Source organism: Rhinolophus sinicus, chromosome 8, assembly GCF_057876585.1.
Source record: "Rhinolophus sinicus isolate RSI-liver-muscle chromosome 8, RSI-T2T, whole genome shotgun sequence".
NCBI classification, from domain to species: Eukaryota; Metazoa; Chordata; class Mammalia; order Chiroptera; family Rhinolophidae; genus Rhinolophus; species Rhinolophus sinicus.
This window is the reverse complement of record NC_142508.1, coordinates 44172663-44192982: the sequence shown is the minus strand read 5'-3', so window position 1 is coordinate 44192982 and position 20320 is coordinate 44172663. Positions and strand designations below refer to the sequence as shown.

At 47.4% G+C, this 20320-nt stretch overlaps 1 protein-coding gene across 1 annotated transcript in view; it reads left to right on the top strand.

Annotated features, from left to right (window-relative positions):
• SAMD4B (sterile alpha motif domain containing 4B) overlaps positions 1–20320 on the top strand; it is a 35434-nt gene that overhangs the window by 2103 nt on the left and 13011 nt on the right. Inside the window, exon 2 of the mRNA XM_074314342.2 lies at positions 10367–10769. Within this exon, the coding sequence (XP_074170443.1) occupies positions 10574–10769 (196 nt within the window). The 5' untranslated portion in view covers positions 10367–10573. The remainder of the gene's footprint in view (positions 1–10366; positions 10770–20320) is intronic.

Below are 20320 nucleotides of genomic sequence, written 5' to 3'. Positions count from 1 at the left end.
CCCCTGAGATCAACTTAGAGATCCTTCGCAGATCTGAACCTCCTTCCCCCATTGTCCCTTCATAGGCCTCCATCATCCTCCAAACAACACCCCCCCCCAACAGGCTCCATGTCTCCTTTCAATAAAAAGTTCCCCAGGAGACACCTTCACCCCTTGAAATCCTAACCCTCAGAGACCTTTCTCTCAGACCATTTTTCTTAGGTTCCGTCCTCATAGATCCCCCCCCTACTTCCTTCAGATCCTCCCTTCAGAGATTGAGAGACCCTAACACCGTCCTTAGAGACTGTTTGAGGAGTCCTCCCACTTTCCTTTCAGAAGCTTTCTCCTTCTTTTTCCCCTTTGGGGGCCTCCTCACAAAGAATCTCTTCCCCTATAGCAGTGCTTCTCAAAGTGTGGTCCCTGCACCAGCAGAATCTGCGTCACCTGGGTACTTGTTAGAAATGCAAATTCCTGCGTCCCAACCCAGCCCTACTGAATCAGAAAACCTGGTGCTCGGACCGGCAACCTGTTAGGACCCCTCCTGATGCTTCTGATGCATGTGCAAGTTTGAGAACCCCTGCCCTCTAGGAGGGTTTCCCTTTCCCCACAGAAAGCCCTCGAAAGATGCCTCAGGGTGTACTTCTGTGCCCTACTGCCCACCCCCATTTTCCTGGGTGTACCCTTTGTGAAGTAGTCATCCTCCAGAAAGACTCCTTACTCTCCTCACAAGGCTTCTGGCTTCTCCACAAGGTTACCCCACCCTTTGAGCAGTTACTTCACATTCTTCCTTTGTATGGTTCCCTTTCACATCTTCCTCAGCACTTTCTCCTTCTGACTTCCCCTCCACACCGTCTTCTAGCCTTTGGAGCTTCTGCTTCAAATTGGTACCTCCTCGAACGCCCATGTCCAGTTCTTCTCATCTGTCCCTCATCTACCCTTCACGTAGGCATCTGCAGATATTTTCATTTTCTGTGTCTTACTGCCCAGAGCCCTCCATTGTATTTCTTAGAGCACATTCACCTTCCTAGTAATTTTTTATGTACTTGACCACTCATCCTCACTGGACTGGGAGTTTGGAAAGTACTGAGATGTGTGTTGTACCTCTCTGAATCCCACAAGGGGTCTGTCATCTTGTAAGTTATTGGGAATCATTGGAGAATGGGCTGCTCTTCTTGGTTTGACCAGAAATCTCTAAGTTCCTCAGATCTCACTCCTCATTCAGGTTCAACACACCTTCTTGCCCCTTCCTTCCCTCTCCCCTCCTTTCTTCTCTCCCCAGCCCCTTTTGCCTCTCCTGTCTGCCCCACCTGCTCCTACCTGTGAGACTTTTCTTTGTGCTTTCTCCTGATTCTCAGCTACCCAAGTCCTATTCTGATTACCTGTCTCACCCCAGCCTGATTGGCTTCTCAGCCTTCCACAGGGCTCTCAACTTGCTCCAAAGGATTCTGTTTATCTCTGGGGTCGAGAAGAGGAAACACAGATCACAGGCTTGGGCCTGCCTTCAGGGAGCTCACAGTGCAGTAGAGGGTTTGAGTGGGTACATGGGGCAGAACATGAGGTACAAATTATATGTTGTAGAAATTCAGCAGTGAGAGAAAGAACATTCTATCTGGAAATGCTTTATAGAAAAGGTGGTATTTGGGCAGGGTGGTGTTCCATAGGAGTTGGGACAATGAGTAACCTTCCAGGCAAAGGATACAGCCTATGTAGTGGGTCAAAGACAAAAAAGCCTCCTTACCTCTCACCTGTGGCATGTCTTCTCCCCTTAAAGGACAGAGATAAAAGAAAAGAGATCTCTTCTGTCTGCATTGTATTTTGCCAGCTGCACTTTAGTGACCCAAAGGGTAATAATATTAATGACTACTGTTTATTGAGTAATTATTATGTGGCCATCATTGTTTAAGTGCTTCACATGTATTGTCTCATCTCACTCACAGGAACCCTATGAGGTAGGTAAACTACAATTATCCTCATTTTACAAAGGGTGAAATTGAGGACAGGTGGCACAAATAGAAGCTCTCTTGGCCCTGTCCATGCCAAGATGGTCGTGTCTGGAGTCAGAGTTGGATTTTCTGTTCAGATAGGGTTGGCAGCAATGGGGCATTTTAGTGTTGTGGTTAAGTGTGCAGACTCTGGAGCCAGACAGGATTTGCGTCCCACGTTAATCACCTACCAGTTTTGTGACCCAAGACAAGTAACTTAAGTTCTTTGGTCCTTAGTTGCCATGGCTAAAAAATGAAGGTGATGATATCCTGCTTCATAAAATTATTCTAAGGATTAAATAAGTTAATACATATAAAGTACTTAGAACAGTACCCTGCACATAAGTTCTTAGTGTTAGCAAAAAAAATAAATAAATAGCTCATATCAGCCAGGACTCTAAAGATGTAAGTGATAGAACCTTAACTGCTCAAACTAGTTTAATCAAAAATGAGAATTAATTGGCTCGTGTTACTGAAAAGTCCAGAGCTAGCCTTAGCATCCTCAATGGAAAGAGAACTCTTTCCTGAGAGCCCCAGTTTGAAAACAGTGTTTTTTCCCTGAATAAATGTGAGATGATGACAGAAGATCCTTAGAGACCTGTTTTGGGTTCTTTACCCTAGAACTCTCTCACTTGCTGAGCCAGGTAAGACTATGATTCCATCCCATGACCTTTCTGAGCATTGATAATAGTTCCCCTCACTGTTCCCCAGCCCTAATCTGTGATTGTTTGCATCCAGAGAGACTTTATGGCTAGTCTGACCCAATCAGATTTTCCTTTGGGTTCTCACTGGGAGAGACAGGAATGAGCTGACTGGCTCGCTTTGGTCGCCTTAGGGGGGAAGAGTACTGATATTCAGTTCCCTACCTCAGCTTTCGGTTTCCGGACTCAAAACTTTGGAAGGGAGTTAAGTAGATTACTGTGAGTAGTTTTGTTCTGTTTGTTTTCGTGTAAATGTGTTGAATAGAGTCTGGTTGAGGGCAAGTCACAGAACAGCGGTGTATAGAGTATGCAAGTCTCAAATGTCTCTAGCAATTAAATAATTTATGGAGGTACTTCTCTAGGTACTGGAGATGCAGCAGTGAATGAAACAGTCAGGGTCTTGGAACCCATGGAACATACATTCTAATGGGGGGGGGAGAACGTATAAACAAAAGAAATCAGGTAGTGACGTGTGCTCTGAAAGAATTAAAGTAGTAGTGGGAAAGAGGGTGGGGGTGGCCGCTATACACAGGAGGTCAGAATTGCCTCTTCGAAGCGGTAACAATTGAGCCCGATACCATGAAAGATGAGAAGGCACCACCTTGAAGATCTGGTAGTGGGGCATTCTAATCCAAGCATCGTGACATGTGGGGAGGGACTGCAAGGTGGGGGAATTCTCACAGGTGTTTATTGAGGGTCTGTTATGCCAGGTGCTGTGCTAGGAGTTGAAAATGCAGCAGTGGATAATAATACAGCCACAGCATTCCCTTCCCATGTGGGTCTTACAGTCTGGGCATTTCTGGAAGAGCTGTAGCCTTTGAAGAAATACCTTTTGATGATATCAGACCAAAGGCTCCTTCCTACTGGGGAGATGATGAAGTTTGGGGCACACATGAACCCAGGTCTGGTTGATGAGAGGGAAACAGTCATGTGATTTTCTGGGGAAGAGCATTTCAGGCAGAGTGGTCAGCAAGTGCAAAAGCCCTGGATGTGTCCAAGGAACAGCAAGGAGACCAGTGTGGCTGGAGCATAGTGAGGTAGAAGGAGCAGGGGATGGAGAGGTGGTTGCCAGAGGCCAAATCATGGGGGGCCTTGCGGTCCATGGCAAGGAGTTTACATTTTCATTTAAGAGGATTGGGAAACTATTAGAGGATTTTTAAAACCAGACAGTGACATGATCTGATTTTTTTTTCTTTTTAGAAAGTTAACTGATTTCTGCAAGGAATAGAGAGGGGCAAAAAGTGGAAGTAGGAGGCAAATTAGGACACAGTACATTTGTCCAGATGATAAAGGATCATGACTTAACATAGTGATGGTAGTAAGAATGAAGAGACGTGGATATATTTTAGGTATAGAGAAAACAGGACTTAATGGTGTCATTAGAGAAAGAGAGGAATCCAAAATGATGATAATAGCTAACAACTCTATCAGAGTATTTATGCCTCACAACTCTGAGACTAGGTACTATTATTAAACCCATTTTATAGATGAGAAAACAGGCACAGCAAGGTGAAATCACTTGCCCAAATTAAGGAAGGTAGGAAGTGGTAGGGTTATATTTCCACCCCAAGCAGTCTGGTCCCAAAGCCACTTGAGTTTGGGGAAAGAAAAAGGAGGGCATGTTTAGCTGACATTAAGAAAAAAGAATTATCAAGACTAGATGACAAGGTCTTATAGAAGAGGAAAGAGTCAAAGATGACTCAAGTACTGAGTTGTCCGTAGAGAAGTGATAGTTGATTCTATAGGAGTTGATTACATTCCTAAGTGAGAGAATACATATATGGAGAAAGGAAAGAGAGCCAAAGATAGGGTTTTAGAGGGGAGGGGTCACACATTTGAACGTGGGAAGAGTAACAGTGACAGCAATACTTTGTGGGGAGGCAGATGGGGGTTGGGGGTGGCGGGAGGAACACCAGCTTCTCTACTCCAGGGTTTCTCAGCGCTCTCTAGGCTTTGTTATCTTACAGGAGGCCCTGTCTGGCTTCTCACCTCACCTCCCTCCCATCCCCAGGACCATTCATATGAAAGCCTCATTCTTGGCTGAGGCAATACTATACCTGTATATATGTTGTGTGCATATTTCAGGAGTTTCTGAAAATAATGGTTGGATTTTACAAGAGAGAAGTTGGGCTCCCTTGGCTTCTGACATTGTCCTGTTCTCAGGTCAGGATAGTGAGTTAACCTTAGGTAACTAGCCTATTACCTTGTTCATGAAGTGTGAATTCTTCAAAGGCCTAGGTGGGTGCTGTAGAAGGGCTAGGAATGGGTAGGAAGGCTAATAGGACCCCATTATTTATCCAGAGATGTTGGCATTTAAAGGGTGTACCCTTCAGCCCAACTTTCTAGGCAGTGAGAGGGAACTTACAGGAGTCTGTAGCATTATTCTCAGGAACAAGCAAGAGCTCTAAAGCCAGACTGCCTGGCCTTAAACAATCTCATCTCTGGGCAGTCTTGGATAACTGACTTAACCCTTTCTGCCTCAGTTTCTCCATCTATATAATGTGCATAATGTTATATACATATATATGAGATAGATATAGAATATATATTTTTGAATCAAATGAGCTCATCCATGGAAAGCTGTTAGCATAGGGTCTAGCAAATGACACTGAATGTGTGATGTAGGAAGACATGCTCAGCATCATGCTAGGTATTTTTATATACATTGTTTCATTTCATTCTTGCAAGCTTCACTGAGAAAGAAACTGAGTTACTTGCCAAAGGTCAACATAGCAAGTAAGTATCTGCGGGAGAGCCCAGGTTTCAGCGAGGTCTCACTGACTCCACAGTGCTGCTGCGTAATGAGGAGAGTTGACCTCCAAAGGTGCCTTCTGTCTGTGGGCCATTTCTCACTCTTTGGGGCCAACGAAGGAGCCTAGTGGGCAGCTTTTCCTGGAACACCTTAGCCAACTTTTGTCTCTGTTTCCCACCTTCCAGTGTTGATAGATGCTTCTGAAGAAGGTTACTTGGTCCCTTAGAGACCACATATGGCAGCAATATTATTGGGTTGTTTGGGAGGCTTTGCTATAGGTGTTCCCCTTCCGTGTCTTTCCTCAAAGACACGGAGTCATTTTTGGTGACATGAGGGCAAAGACCAGAGCAGTGGTGAATTCTGTTTTGTGTAGGAGCAGTTAAGGCTTTTTCAACTTTAAGTGACAGAAACCCAACTCAAACTGGCCTCAGTCAAAAAAGACATTTATTGGTCCGTGTAACTGAAAAGGCTGGGGTGGAGGAGGTGGGTTGGGGGAGCTTGAGGCTGGCTAGATCCAGGTCTTCAAATGATGGCAACAGGTCTCCCTTTTTCTCCCCTCATCTCTTGACTCTGCCTTCACCTGTGTCGGCTTCCTTCTAAGGCCGACTCACTGTGAGGTAGCTGAAGTGGCAGCCAGTAACATCAGGAGATGTGTAATCTGAGCAGCACTGAGAGCTCATTTTCCCCACTACTTCCAGCAGAGGTTCAGGGAGGACTTTTCCTCGTCCAGGCGTTACTCCTTGTCTACTCTTGGATCCAAGAAAGAGTTAATTAATCCTCCAAAGGGAACTTGTGGGGCTGGTACTAGAAGGTAGAAATGGATGTTTGGCAGGCAAATCCGTCAGGTTCACCACAGTAAGATGCCTTGGAGTAAGTGCTGATGCCTCTGCCCTGGCTCTCTCACCAAGCCAGGTGTTCCTTTCTCACGGCTGCCACGCACCCAGAAGAGGCAGCTGAGGGCCTCTGGTCCTTTGATGGAAGAAAGCCATCCAGTCCTCTGCAGTTACCGTGCAGACCAAGCATCCATCATCTTTCTCGGGTCCAGAACATAGGATCCCTTCCTCTAGGGGTAATTTTTTTTTTTAACAATGCGTTCTTAAAGTGGACTGTTACCTAAAACCCATTGTTTACTGAGGACTGTGAACCATCCTTGAGCACTAGATCCTCTCTGTCAGTCATGTTCCCTGAGCAGTGGGGTGGCTTGAAGGTGTGAACCAGAGAGGCCCGACGGAGGGATAGTTTTCAGACTTCTGGTCTTTTCCCAGTGTGTGTCCGTCCATCTGGTCTAAGGACCACAGGCCACAGTTTTTGTTTGTTCTGTATACAAGTAGTAGTTCATTGTTGCTATATTAATGTGAATTAATTTCCAATATTTAAAAATAGGGGAATTTTATTTAAAATTCCAGATTTCTGGCTCCACTTGAAAAAAAAAAAAGTCTAAGACCTAGTAGTACTGGACCCACATAGCAGCAGTTGATTAGAGCTAAATTGTGACTTCTCCCTTTAGACAGGGAGGTGCACTCCAGCTCACCATAGTCTTCACCAGCCTGCTTTGTCTAAACCTTGTAAGCATCGTGTTTGAGACCCCGCTCTGTCCTATGTCTTTGCTTCTAGCATTTGGCTTAGAGGAAGAAGCTGGATTAATGTTTAGTCAGCACTTTATTTGGGGAGTACAGTGCTGTTGCTTAGAAAAAATAACAACCCAATAAAAGAGTTTATGGGTAAGAGTGTGCACAACTTTGGTCTGTTTGTGGATTTGGTCACTTTTGCCGTAAATGCTGTTGGCATATCAAATCTCCCATCTCAAATATTCCCTCTGAAATAGTAACATGTCCTTCTGTCTTATGAGTTGCCACCCAGCAAAGGAATCCCTCCCACTCCCAAGGGATGTTCATCTAGCCTCTGCTTGACCACTTCCAGCAGCCAGAGAGCTTATTACCTCCTCACATGGCAGCCAGTTCCATTCTTGGACAGATACATTATTTTAAAATTCTTCCTTATGTTGAGACAGCAGTGGTTTCCTTGGGACTAAAAGCCACAAAATGCTGGAGCTGGGAAGAGAAACTGATTTTTTCAGGTGTGTGAGCTACCCCTCATCTATCCTGCATCCAGGGCAAATATTGATAATCAGTCACAGTACTCTTTCTCATTGAGCCAGAAAGTAGAATGTACCCCTAAAATTTTTGAAATTAAATTCCTTGAAAATGTACAGAAGTATGTGTTCAGTTGTAACTATCAGTGAAACAGTAACAAGTTATGTAGAGAGTGTTATTTATTATTATTTCCTCCTCTTCAAGGTAACCAGTGTGAATAGTCTAGGGTATACTGTTCTATACACTTCTATACACATGTACACATAAATATTCATATATAAGATATATAAGCATTTTTGTATATGGCTTTTTTTTTCTTTTTACAAAATGTCATTATATTGTACATATTGTTATGCAGCTTATGGACATCCCACCAGGTCAGTGTTTAAACATCAAACACTGTATGTAGATAACAGATTTTTTTTTTTTTCATTTTGCTATCAGGATCAAGCATGTTTTTAATAGCTACATGATATCCGATTCTGAGAGGTGTGCCCCAGTTTATCAATCATTCCTCATTGCTTCATTTCTTCAGGATCCTTCTCACCATCGTGCTCCTACCACAGGCAGCTACTACCGATCGATTGGAGTTAGCCTGTGAGATAAAACCCATTTGTCATGTCTCATCCAGTCTGGCTCCTTATCGCACACATTCTAGAGAAGAGAAGCAAACTAGCTCGAAGATCAAAGTGAATCAGTGGCTGGGGCAAGACTAGAACTGAATTTTCTTGACTATCAACATTTCCCATATCCCATGTTGCCTCTCTCTAAGAGCTGTCTGTCTACCCTGGTTCTCCTCTGGAATAAATAAATCTAATTCCTCTTCTGTGTGCTATCCCTTCAGGTATTTGAAGTCAGTTATGCCATTGCTCCTGAGTCTTCTCTCCCCCAGGGGAGACTTCCTCAATGCCTTCAGATTTTTCTCTTAGGACAAGATTTCCAAATCCCTTTACTGTTCCTTCTATCTTCTTCCATGCTTACCTTTTTTATTCATTCATTCATTCATTCATTCACTGAACAAATACATACTAGCATCTTCTATGTGGCAGTCACAGTTCTGGGCACTGTGTGACTGTATAGCTTGCATTTTGATGGGAAGCGAGAAACACCAAACATAAATAAGATGATATGTGAGGGTGTTTAATTATATAAAAGAAACGAAATACTGTTAACATAATAGAGTTAACAGAGAGACACTCCTTAGATTGGTTAGAGAAGATCTCTGAGGAAGTGACACTCAGCTGAGACAAGTGACAAGTAGGAGCCAGCCACAGATAGGTAAACAGGAAAAAACTTGGTACAAGAAGAGGATGGAGAGGCCACAGGAGTCTTGTGGGGCCCTGTAGAACAAGATAAGAAATTTGGGTTTAGTGTAGATTTTATTTAAGTGCTATGGGAAGTCCTTGGAGGATTTTAAGCCAAGGAGGCAACATGTGATTTCCCTTTTTAAAAGATTTCTTGGAGGCCTGTTTAACTTGGAACAGTGTTTCACTTTCCCCCACACTTGCCTCTTATATTCAAAGGGATTGACAGCCAGGCCAGTTCCCTTTGTTCAGGTGTCCCACAAAGAATGGGTGAGGTGAGTCACGGCCATTGTCAGGAGCACCTCCCAGCCCTCCTCAGCAGGAGCATAGAAGTTCAGGGAGATGGCAGTAGCTCCTTAAGACCTGAGCCCAGCAGGTTCAATGGGTCTTTGTATGGAGTTCTCAGTCCTCTTGGCAGCCAGAGGTTGGTGGAGCCGAATGTGGTTTGGAGATGGAGCCAAGAGCACTGGTTGCAAGAAAGACAGGAAATGTGAGTGGAGACCTAGAGCTGGAGACACTTAGAAAAGGTTTCAGAGTCGTGTCCAGAAACCAGTCAGCTGCAGAAGAGGCCTGTTGTCTGCTCAGTTGACACAGCTTATGTGTAGTTCCTGCCTAAGAGAGGAATTTGGATACTTTCTTCTCTGGAGTTTTTGACTTTTGATGTGTCCCCTTCTCAGGTTGACATCCTCTTGGCTCTTAGGTATCTGGATGACACGCTGGGATCTCTGGTAGCCAAGGGGAGTTCCCAACCCACTGGACTTGCTTGGGTCAAAATTGGCCCTCAGGGGAATGAAGAAGAAGACTGGGAGAGTAAAGATAGTGGGACCTTAGACATCGGGGCTGCACCTTTTCCACAGTGGGAGAGCTGGATTGGAGGAGGGGAGATCTGCCTAGCCTGTTGGAGGTATTTGAAAAGGTCCCTGTCCGTGCCCTTACCCTTGGGCACCCAGACAGTTAACTGATCAGGGAGCTAGCCACACACCTGAGATCTCCACTCGGGGTCACCACCCACATCCTAGCTTTGTGAGTCTTAGCTTGAAATATAATGTAAAGACCCCATGGGATCCTTTTAGCAGGTGAGCAGTCTGTCCAGCCCTCGGAGGAGGTGGCCAGAGACCAGCAAGGTCAGGGCATGTGCTTGGGGTCACATGTCTGCTGAGTCATGTCACCTGGGGCCAGGTCTCCATTAATTCAGACCTTTTATTATAGTGTGTGGCCTCTTCTATTTCCCATTCCTGGAAAATCTCACCAACTTACTCACTGTTTTAAACCCACACTCCTTTGGCCCTCTGCCAGCCATGCCTGAGGGGCGCTCTCCTTCGCCTAGGGTAGGTCTCTTGAGTTCCAATCAAGCTTTTTCTCTGGATCTGGAAATTGGAGGGAGAATTGTTTTAGTATCTGGTGGTGGTTTCACCTTCCTCCCAAGAGCTCAGCACATTCTAAAGAAGGCACCCTGAAAGAGGAAGGCAGGAGGCCTCCTTACCCTCTCACCTCACGCTCACCAGGCCAATTCCTGCCCCTTCATCCTGTCTGACCCCCTTGCTTCCTGTTCTAGGAGCCTGGAGAGGTGTGGCTGGACCAAGACCTCCCCCGATGTGAGCAGGTGTCCTCCTCCCACCACCACCTGTTGCCACCACGCCAGGGAACGTTCTCAAGCCCTGGCCTTCAGGGGAGAGGTAACAGGAGCCCGGAGCCGAGACCATGTGACGGCGCTGGCCCTCGCCACCGCCGTCCCCCCCACCCTGGCCCCAGGCCCGGCACCATGATGTTCCGAGACCAGGTGGGCATCCTCGCTGGCTGGTTCAAGGGCTGGAATGAGTGTGAGCAGACGGTGGCCCTGCTGTCCCTTCTGAAGCGGGTTACCCGCACCCAGGCCCGCTTCCTGCAGCTCTGCCTGGAGCACTCATTGGCGGACTGCAATGACATCCACCTGCTGGAGTCGGAGGCCAACAGTGCTGGTGAGTCCACCCCCAGAGATGGGAGCACAGCACGAGGGGTACCTGGAGCAAGAACAGGGAGGCCCACTCAGCGACGGTGCTAAGACATGTAGGCACTACGTTTGTCGGTTGTCGGCAGTCCCTGATCCCCCAAGTCATCACCTTGGGTCTCCTGGGGCTTTGTTGCCTGGTGTCCTCAGGCATGGAATGGGGACTCCTGGGGGAGGGCGCTGCAAACTGGAAACTGCCCATAGCAAAGGAAGGATCACGTAGAGGGGCTTATCGGGGCAGCTGAAAGGAACAGGCTAAAGTCGTTACCTCCTGTGAAAGCGGGTGGAAGGTGAGCACTGATTCATTTTTCAAGCGCTAGGAAATCAGAGCTAGGAGGGAATTTTAGAAACTTCCAAATGTACAAGTTATCTTACACTGTTCTTCACTTCTCAAAGGTAGGTTGGACTTAAAGCATAAAGAGCTTCAAGAGAGGATTGAATTTAGATACAGCCCATATTAGCTCCCTAAGTCCTCAGTAGGGAGACGTTCTGTCTCATGACGTTGGCGTTCGGATGGTTAAGCCAGACTTTTCTAGAACCTCTCCTTAGGACCCAACACATAAACAGGCGTCAGGCCCGAGCACCATCTCAAAGGGCACCGCTGACGCGATTCTGGCCTCTGGGCCTCAGCAGCTTGGCTGGGGGAGAGCTGCTGTCCTCGCTGACGGGGGGAGAAGTGGAGGCCAGAGCAGAGGGCGAGTTGTTCACACCTGAAAACTAGCAGGAGAGGGCAGCCGGGACCCATGGAAAGTGTTTCCAGACCCTTCCCACCTTCTTCTGCATAATACAGTTCATACTGAGCCCTTATGACAAGCTAAGTACTGGCTGTAACTTGTGTGGTAACTTTGAAAGCAGTTTTCTTTGGTGGCTCTAGAGTCAGACTTTCTACGTTTAAATCCCAGTTCTGTCACTTGCCATAAAACCAAGTAACTTAACCTTTCTGAGCTTTGGTTTCCTCATCTTTAAAATCAAGTTGGTAACTTCCAGGGTGGTTGTGAGTTCTGAGACTGGTGCCAGGCAGGTAGTAAACACTCAGTAAATGTCAATTGTTGTTTTCATTGTTATGGGTGAGGAAATCAGCGTGGGCCGTTTGGATTGGGGAGCCACAGAGCTGCCTGGCTCTTTCTCATCTCCCCAGGCCCCCCTGTCTCAGCAGCAGTCACCTTCGTTTTGCTCAGTTTTTATGTACAAGTCACAAAAGCCCCATGGTTTCCGGAGAAGGAGGTTCCTCAGGCCCGCAGTCACACCGGCTTAAGTCCCGGTCTGCTGACCATGAGCAGCAAGAACCCGGCTCGGCTCAGCCGTTTCATACCCTCCCTCCCTGCCAACCAGGAAGGGCTCCCCGTTGCTCTAGCACCAGGGACAGGAGTTCTGTGGTCATGGTATGGCTGTGCCCCGTAGTGGGGGCTCCTTTGGGCCAGGCCAGTGTCTTACGCGGCTTTGTCCCACATTCTCAGCGACCACCGTGTCCTGAGCAGGCAGTTCGATGAGCACTGGGAGCCAATTGTGGCTCTATGTCATCCCCAGTAGCGCTTTGGGCTGTTGGAGCATTTTTAGTTTTTGCTTTTGTTTGTAGAACTTGTAGTAAAATCAAACCATGTGAAAGGTGAAAAGTGAGGTCTCCTTTCCAGACGTCCATGCTCCCAATTTGTGTGTATTTTGTGACATGTTCTGTGCATGTATGAGCACATACATGTTCTCCCTCTAGCCTTTTCATTGTTTTGATTGTTTTAACACATAGAACAAAGCACTGTGCATATTAACCAGTGTGCTTTTTATATAACTTAACAGTATAACTTGAAGATCATTCAGTATTCAGCACATACATGTATACCTCGGTGTTATTAATGGCTGCTTAGTAGTAAGAATAGGTAACGTTTATGGAGCCCGACCTGCATAGTAAGGTAGGTCTTACTATTTCCTCATTTCAGAGACCTGGAGAATTTAGTGACTTGCCCTGGGTTGTACACCTGCTCAGAGGTGGGGCTGGAATTTACTTTAAAACTCTTGCTCTTGACCAGTGTAGGCTCTAACCGCATGGTATGTTCAGCCTTACTCTTATAAACAATTCTCTAATGTCTGCCCTTTAAGCATCTCTAGGATAAATTCCTAGAATTCTCTGGGACTCCTAGTTTGAAGTTATGTGCATTTACAGTATTTGTTCCTACCACATGGCCCTTGAAAGACATGGTACACTTTATGCCAAGAACCCGAGGCTCGTCCCAGATGGTTGCATGGGGATGTTGGAGGGAATGCGTAGTCAGGGTTGGGAATTGCTGTGGAGCGAATTGACTAGTGAGTGCATGTATGAATCAAGATCTTTATCCACAGTCGCATGTGAGACGGTGAGAATATAGCAAGCTGATACTTAGATAAATGGAGAAGTAGGGAAAACTTAGAAAGAAGAGAGGGAAGGCCATGGTGTGCTCCAGAGTCAACAGGCACCCTGCTAGGGTTAGAGAGCAAAGCATGACCGGAGAGCAATTCTGTAGGGCCTTGAATGCCTCTTCCCTGGAAGACATGGGGGCTCCAAGACTAAGAGGCCTGTGTCTCCTGACTCGCTCCCACTCTCAAGTAGAAAGCCCCGCCCGGCCTTATTTGTGAAGGAAGCAGCTGCTTCCAGGGCTGGGGCGCCTGCCTTGTGGAAGGAGCTGTGCATCCTCTGACTGTTTCGCCTCCTCTGTTCACTATGCCCTTCCCATTCCCTTGTATTTCCCAAACTTACATCATCGTCACTATCACCTGGTGGCAGAAGAGGTGACTGTTAAAAGCCAGGTTCCCGGGCCCCTTACCCACACCCACTAAGTTAGAATGCTGAGGGGCTGGGCCTGGGAACAAGTACCCGGGTTCTTCTGCTGAGCAGGCAGTTTGCAAGAGGGTGCCTGCTGGATGATTCATTTGTCATAGGACGTGAGAACAGGAGTCGGGACACCCAGGAGTTTTAGATCCAGCTCTGCCACCGAACACCTCTTGAGACTTGGGCCAGCCCCACCCTTCTTGTGCCTGAGGGTTCACATCTGGACAGTCAGGGCGTAGTTCTAGATACTCTCCCAGTATCTCTTGGGCTCTGAAAGAATATGCCGAAAAAGGCAGAGTTACAGCCAAGCATACTGCTCTGTTTGGGGATCCAGCACATTCTTCTACAGCAGTGGTTCTTACTATTTTATGGGATGCCCCTCCCCCAAATCTGTCCCTCCTCCCCACTAAGATGCACACCTACCCCAGAAACCAAATCTTGATTTCAGTCAGTCCACCAATTCCTCAGTAAAAGCTGCCAATTCCAGGGTCTGAAGTTCTTCATCTTTTCAGATCCCTTCAGGTCAGGAGGACTGAACAGTGAGGCAGTTCCCTCTACCTTTTTCTGGGTTTGTACTTCATGTCCCACCCACCCAACGCTGCTACTTCCTACGGTTCTCCCAAGGAGACCCTGGGCTCAGGTTTGGGTTTGGGGCAGAGCTGCCCACCTGCCCACCTCCTCAGGAAGGGTGGGGAGTGCAGAGGGTTTGATCTAGGCGAGTGGGTTCCAACTCTGGCTTCATGTCGAAATCACCCAGTTTCTTTATAAAAAGAACCTGAGGTCTGCGTCCTATCCCCAGAGACTCTGATGTTTTTTTAAGCTCCATAATTGGCTCTGTGCATCTAGTGGAGAACCACTTGTCTTGATGCTGATACTGATTCTGGGTGGGCCCAGGAAGGTGGTGAGGGTACTGTCATGTGACCTGCAAGGAGTGGGGGCTGTGGACAGTGGCTCTGTTCTGGGCTGTCCTTTCCTCAAGCAGCTGGGAGGGTCTAGGGAAGTCCCCCAGCCCAGGCAGCTAGTGTTGGTTCCATTGAAGCAGAATCTGAGACAACACCCTGGAACAGGCAGGGAGAGGCCCCAGGATTCCCATTGTGGTCATCCCTGTTCCTTCTCCCAATGCTGTCTTCCCTGCCTGTCTGGAGCTATAACTAATCCTGTCTCTCTCTTTCCCTGATTCTTACTTGCAGCAGAAGGGTGGGGCCAGGGAAGCTGAAATCCCCTTCCCTCCCTGGTCCTACAGCTTCCTGGGCCACATTTCCTGTAGTTCTTTCGTCCTCCTGTCCTCTGTCAGTGTCCCTGTATCCAGCAGGTTTAAGCCCCTCCCTCTCTGGCTCACTGAATCGGGTGAGGAAACTGAGATCAGGAGGGGGCCATGGCTGAGTGAGTCACCAGAGCTCAGCTCTGATGCCTCCACCCTCCCCTTTCAAGCTCTACTGACACAGTTCATCAAACAAAAATGTAAGCCCCTGACCTTCCCCGTCTGTGTGAGCTGGAGTGAGGCAGAGAAGGGCGTATTTGGAGCCAAACCCCAGTCCCTCTGACTGGTGCCTGAGGCTGCCACGATTTGTTGCAACAGCCCAGCACATAAAAATGGGTTTGCTCTTATGGCAGTCTCCAAGATATATTTAGCTCCTGTGATTTGCCAGGACCCAGGGTCGTGACCTACTTAGCTCTGGTCACTTGGCCAAGAGGGCACTCATATTCCCAGTCTCCCTAATCTTCTCCATGCCTTGGAATCCAGGTTTGCAGCTTGGGCAGAAGCAGCCATTGGCATCACGGCATTCCCCAGCCTCCACCCCCATCCGCCCACCTCCAGAATTTCATCATTGCTTGTTGTACCTCTAGCTCAGAGAAACCAGCATCGTGTCTGTTTTTGGTAAATAACTGCGTGAAATTCCCCACTGTTAGTAATCTTAAGGGGGAGGCCCAGATGTGCTCTCCTATGTGAATTGCTCCCCCTAGCCTGGGAACAGCATGGGCTCTACAGCTTCAACCAGGAGCAGCAATAATAGGTCAGATGCATAGAGCACCTAACACAGGTGCTGTGCACAATTATCTCATTGAATCATTACAACAATCCTGTGACAAAAAGGGCTTTTACTACCCCTGTTGTACAGAAGAAGAGACCCACGGCTCGGAGAGGTTAAAGGACTGGCCCACAATTATGTTGACCTAGGTCATGGAGGCAGAGCTGGATTGCGAATCCAGGCAAGTTTGCCTGTTGCACTTGTGCTCTCTTATTCAGTATACTCTGCTAGGACACAAGACAGAATGACTTGAGGTCGGGGGTCCTAGAGAAGTCACATTATATACATATAGACACCCTTACCTTCCAGGGGACCTGTCTGGGTCCAGTTGTACCCAGTATTTGTTAGGCCCCTGCTATGCCTCAGCTCTGGGCCAGACTCTTCTGATCTGGGCAGGAAACTAGAAGTTCCATCCCCACCCGTCATCTGCAGCCCCAGCTGGAGGCTCACCCCAAGGGGCCTGAGGCTGCACTAATTTTTTGGAAGAGTTCCAGTGCTCAGTGATGCTTCCCAGTTATGGGAGGCCCGCCCTCCCCACCACACCGCCACACGGACACATGAACACACATTTCCCTAGGGTCAGCCTTTATTCGTCCAAAACCACTCTCCCCTTTCTCCACAGTAGAACAAGGTCCTTCATTGAGCCTGACCCTTGGGGCTGGTCTGTCACGTCCCCTGGCAGTACCAGAGGAGAATCTGTGTCCCTTAGCCCTGGGGTCCTGGCAGTACTCTGGGGTGGGGGAGGGACTAGACAAGGCTTCTCTCTGTTCCAGTTGCCTCTGGCCACCCTGCAGGGCCTAAACAGCAGTGATGGAGAACATCAGGGTAGGGCTGAAGGCAGAGGCTAACTGCTAGAGAAGGGAGAAAAACACCTATCATTGAGTCACAAACTGAGTGCTTCCTCTGGGCAGACTCTGTCAGGTGCTTTCCATGCATTGTCTCCCTAAATCCTCGGCAACCCTGGAATCCCTCTTATGGAGGAGGAAGCAGTTGTCTCTGCAACTTCATGACACAGCTGGGATGCAAGCCCTTGACTATCTGTCCCTAACCTTAATCGCTATATTCTTTCTCTCACCAAGAACTAAAATCTCAGGGACTAAGTCAGGGAAATGGGGTACCAGGGAGTTCCATCCCATGTGATGCAGTGGCAGACGGAGGTGGGAGGATGGGAAAGATGAAGACTCTAAAGTCAGGAAGGCCTGTCCCACCTTGGGAAGATCTGTGAACATGGAGATGACCTAAGATAAGAGACAACTTTGTGGTCGTGGGGAGCTGGTTTAAGAGAAAACGGATGGAGCGGATGAGGTTTCCTGGCCTCATCGTAGCAAGTCCTGAAGGGCATCTAGAAAGCCAGGGACAGAGAGAAGAAGAGAATTGATACTGGAGAGATAGCAGAGGGTTGTGGGTAAAGTTTCTCCAGACAGAGCTGGGTTCGGATCTCCACTCTGTCACTTTAGGGAAGTGACTTTACCTTCTCAGATCTATTTCCTCATCTACAAGATGGGGATGCTAAAACAGGCTTGAGGTGAGGATGAAAATCAGCATGTTCTTAGAATAGTGTGTGGCTCATAGTACGTGCTCAATAAATACTATCCATTATTTCTATTATTGTATAGTACAGTAGTCACCCCTCACGCGCAGTTTTGCTTTCCATGGTTTTAGTTACCCATGGTCAATGATGGTTCGAAAATATTAAATGGAAAATTCCAGAAATAAGTTTTAAATTGTGTTCCATTCTGAGTAGTGTGATGAGATCTCGAACCGTCCCGCTCCACCCCACCTGGGATGTGAGTCATCCTTCTGTCCAGCGTATCTGCATTGTACGCGCTCCCTGCCCACTAGTCCATTAGTAGCTGTCTCAGTTATCAGGTCAGTCATGAGATACTTTGAGAGAGAGAAAAACCACATTCACATAACTTTTATTGCAACATATTGTTATAATCTATTATTAATTGTTAATTTTATGCTGTGCCTAACTTATAAACTAAACTTTACAATACAGGGAAAAAATAGTATATATAGAGTTTGGTACTATCCATGGTTTCAGGCATCACATATCCCCCATGAATAACGGGGGGATTACTGTATTAGTATTCTGTTTTTGCCAGTACTACGGGCATAGCATGAGTTGATGACCCTGAATAAATAGATACATCCCTAGCCCTTCAACAGACGTTTTCTAGGAAGCTTGTAGCAGAGAGGCCCAGGCCAAGAAAATGTGCAGTTATATGGCCAAGAGTTGGGAGTTGTGTGTGATTATTTTCGTAGAGCTACAAATTGAAGCAGAATTAGAAGTTTGTGTGAATTCCTAGGCCATAGATTTCCAAACAGGTCATTAGAAGAAAGAGAGGTGCACAAGATGTATTCTCAGGTTTTTATGCAAGTCTCCCAGTGGCCCTGTGTTGGCCTGTAGTCTGGGCGCATGCGACCAGAGGTTCTTGGAATCTTAAACCCTAACGAAGTTGGTTTGAGACACCGTCAGATGCCGAGGGGTCCAGATCAGGGCTCACTTTAAATCCGGATGCCTAGAGTTCTGAGGCTCCCCTTATGCATGTGCCCATTCACAGCCTCTCTGTTTTCCTGGGCCAAGAGTTGTGTTGTGCCTTTAAAAATCTCTGTGGGGATTTGAAAAGAAGGAGCTACTGTAAGATATAATAACTGTGATGCTAAAAGTAGCACTTACTTTGTGCTCTACTTTGTGCTGTGGTCTCGTTTAATTCACAGCAGCCATGTCAGGCAGGCATGATTCTGAGCCCCACTTCACAGATAAAGTAGAGCTCAGTAACTTGATCGTATTTGCCGAGAGGCACATGGTCGGTAAGTGGGAGAGGAGGGACCTAAGCCACATCTCTCCCTTTTGTTTTTCATCGCCCACCCCTCTGGGGTCCTCGCTCTGTCAGTTAGACTAACCTCCTTTGCCCCTTTCCAGGACCTCACCAATAGCTCATCTCTCAGAACAACCTCATTAGGTGTTTGCGAATTGTCACTTTGGCTACAAGTATGAGTTCCATTGCCCGAGAGTGAGGGCAGAGTTGGCGCCAGTGGTTGATCATTGCCTCTTTTCTCAAGTATTGGTATTCTGGGTCTCTTTCCTGTGCCCCGTCAGCATTACCCCCCAGTCCTCTAGTCCATTGAGCTAGTCATGGAAGAGGTAACATATTTTTCAAGGAGGACACTCAGACCTGTTACAGTTGTTCCCAAGGCTTCCTTTTGTAGCCATTCTGGGGTCTTATTCTTAGGGAGCACCCTTCTGGGTCAGGAGGGGAAACCTGGCTCATCTCCACAGGCCCTCAGACCATGGGATTGGAAGGAGACGTCACCAGATCACTACAGCATGGAGTAGCCAGGGGAGGCTTCCCAGAGGAGGGCAGGTTTAGGCAGTCATAGAAGACATGGGAATTGGATAGGAAGAGGGGGACTGTTGCAGGCTGTAGCCTTGAAGCTCAGCCTGAATGTAGAAGCTTGGATGAATGCAGCATGGAGACAGCCCCAGGGAAGAAGGGGTGTCTTGCTCTGAGTCTCTGTTGGGAGGAATAGGAGGTGGGGAGTGTCCTGGAAATGATGGGAATGTTGGGCTAGGAGTTCCTGAACTTGAGTCCGTTGTTGCTGGTGACCATTATAAGCTCCTGGTCAAGAACATGACGTCCTGGTGTACTTTAGGAAGATAAACCTATCTGGGCTTATGGGACAGGTTGGAGTGGGGAGAGATAGAGGCAGCGACCAGTTAAAAAACAACAGTGAGCATTTATTAAATATATTCTGTATGCCAGGCCACTTTCCATTCTTCATTAGCTCTTTGAATCTCAGAGCAACACTGTGAATTGGGTACTGAGTCTCCAAAAATTTTCAGGTAAGGAAATCAGTGCTAGGTGAGATTCAGGATGACTTACCCAAGGTCCAGCTAGTAAGGTCCAGACTATCTGATTGCAGAGCCCAAGCTTTTATATATATATATATATATATATATATATATATATATATATATATATATATATATATTTTAAAGATTTTATTGGGGAAGGGGAATAGGACTTTATTGGGGAACAGTGTGTACTTCCAGGACTTTTTTCCAAGTCAAGTTGTTGTCCTTTCAGTCTTAGTTGTGGAGGGCGCAGCTCAGCTCCAGGTCCAGTTGCCATTGCTAGTTGCAGGGGGTGCAGCCCACCATCCCTTGCGGGACTCGAGGAATTGAACTGACAACCTTGTGGTTGAGAGCCCACTGGCCCATGTGGGAATCGAACTGACAGCCTTCGGAGTTAGGAGCATGGAGCTCTAACCGCCTGAGCCACCGGGCTGGCCCCCAGAGCCCAAGCTTTTAACCACATATTCCACTGTCCTCCCCAGTCAAGAAAGAGGCTGTTTTGATGGGGGAAGGGGTTAGAGGCCATGAAGATAATAAGGGCAGGGGTGCAGCAGGAAGAGTAGGCCTGGAGACAGCAAGAGGAGCTCAGATTCCAGGGTAGCAAGTGTGGCTGATGGGGAGCCACAGCAGGTATTTGAGAGTAGGACTGATGAAACCGGGAGAAGTTACTCTGAAAGCAGGGTGCGTGTGTTTGGTCTCACCTATATGAGGATCAAGGTTGCGGGTCATGAAAGGAGAAGGGAGAGGAGACTGGAGCTGAGGGAGCAGGCTATAGGCACCTCTCCTGGGTTTATAGAAGTTCGCCACCTCCATGCCCCTAACATTCCCGCTTG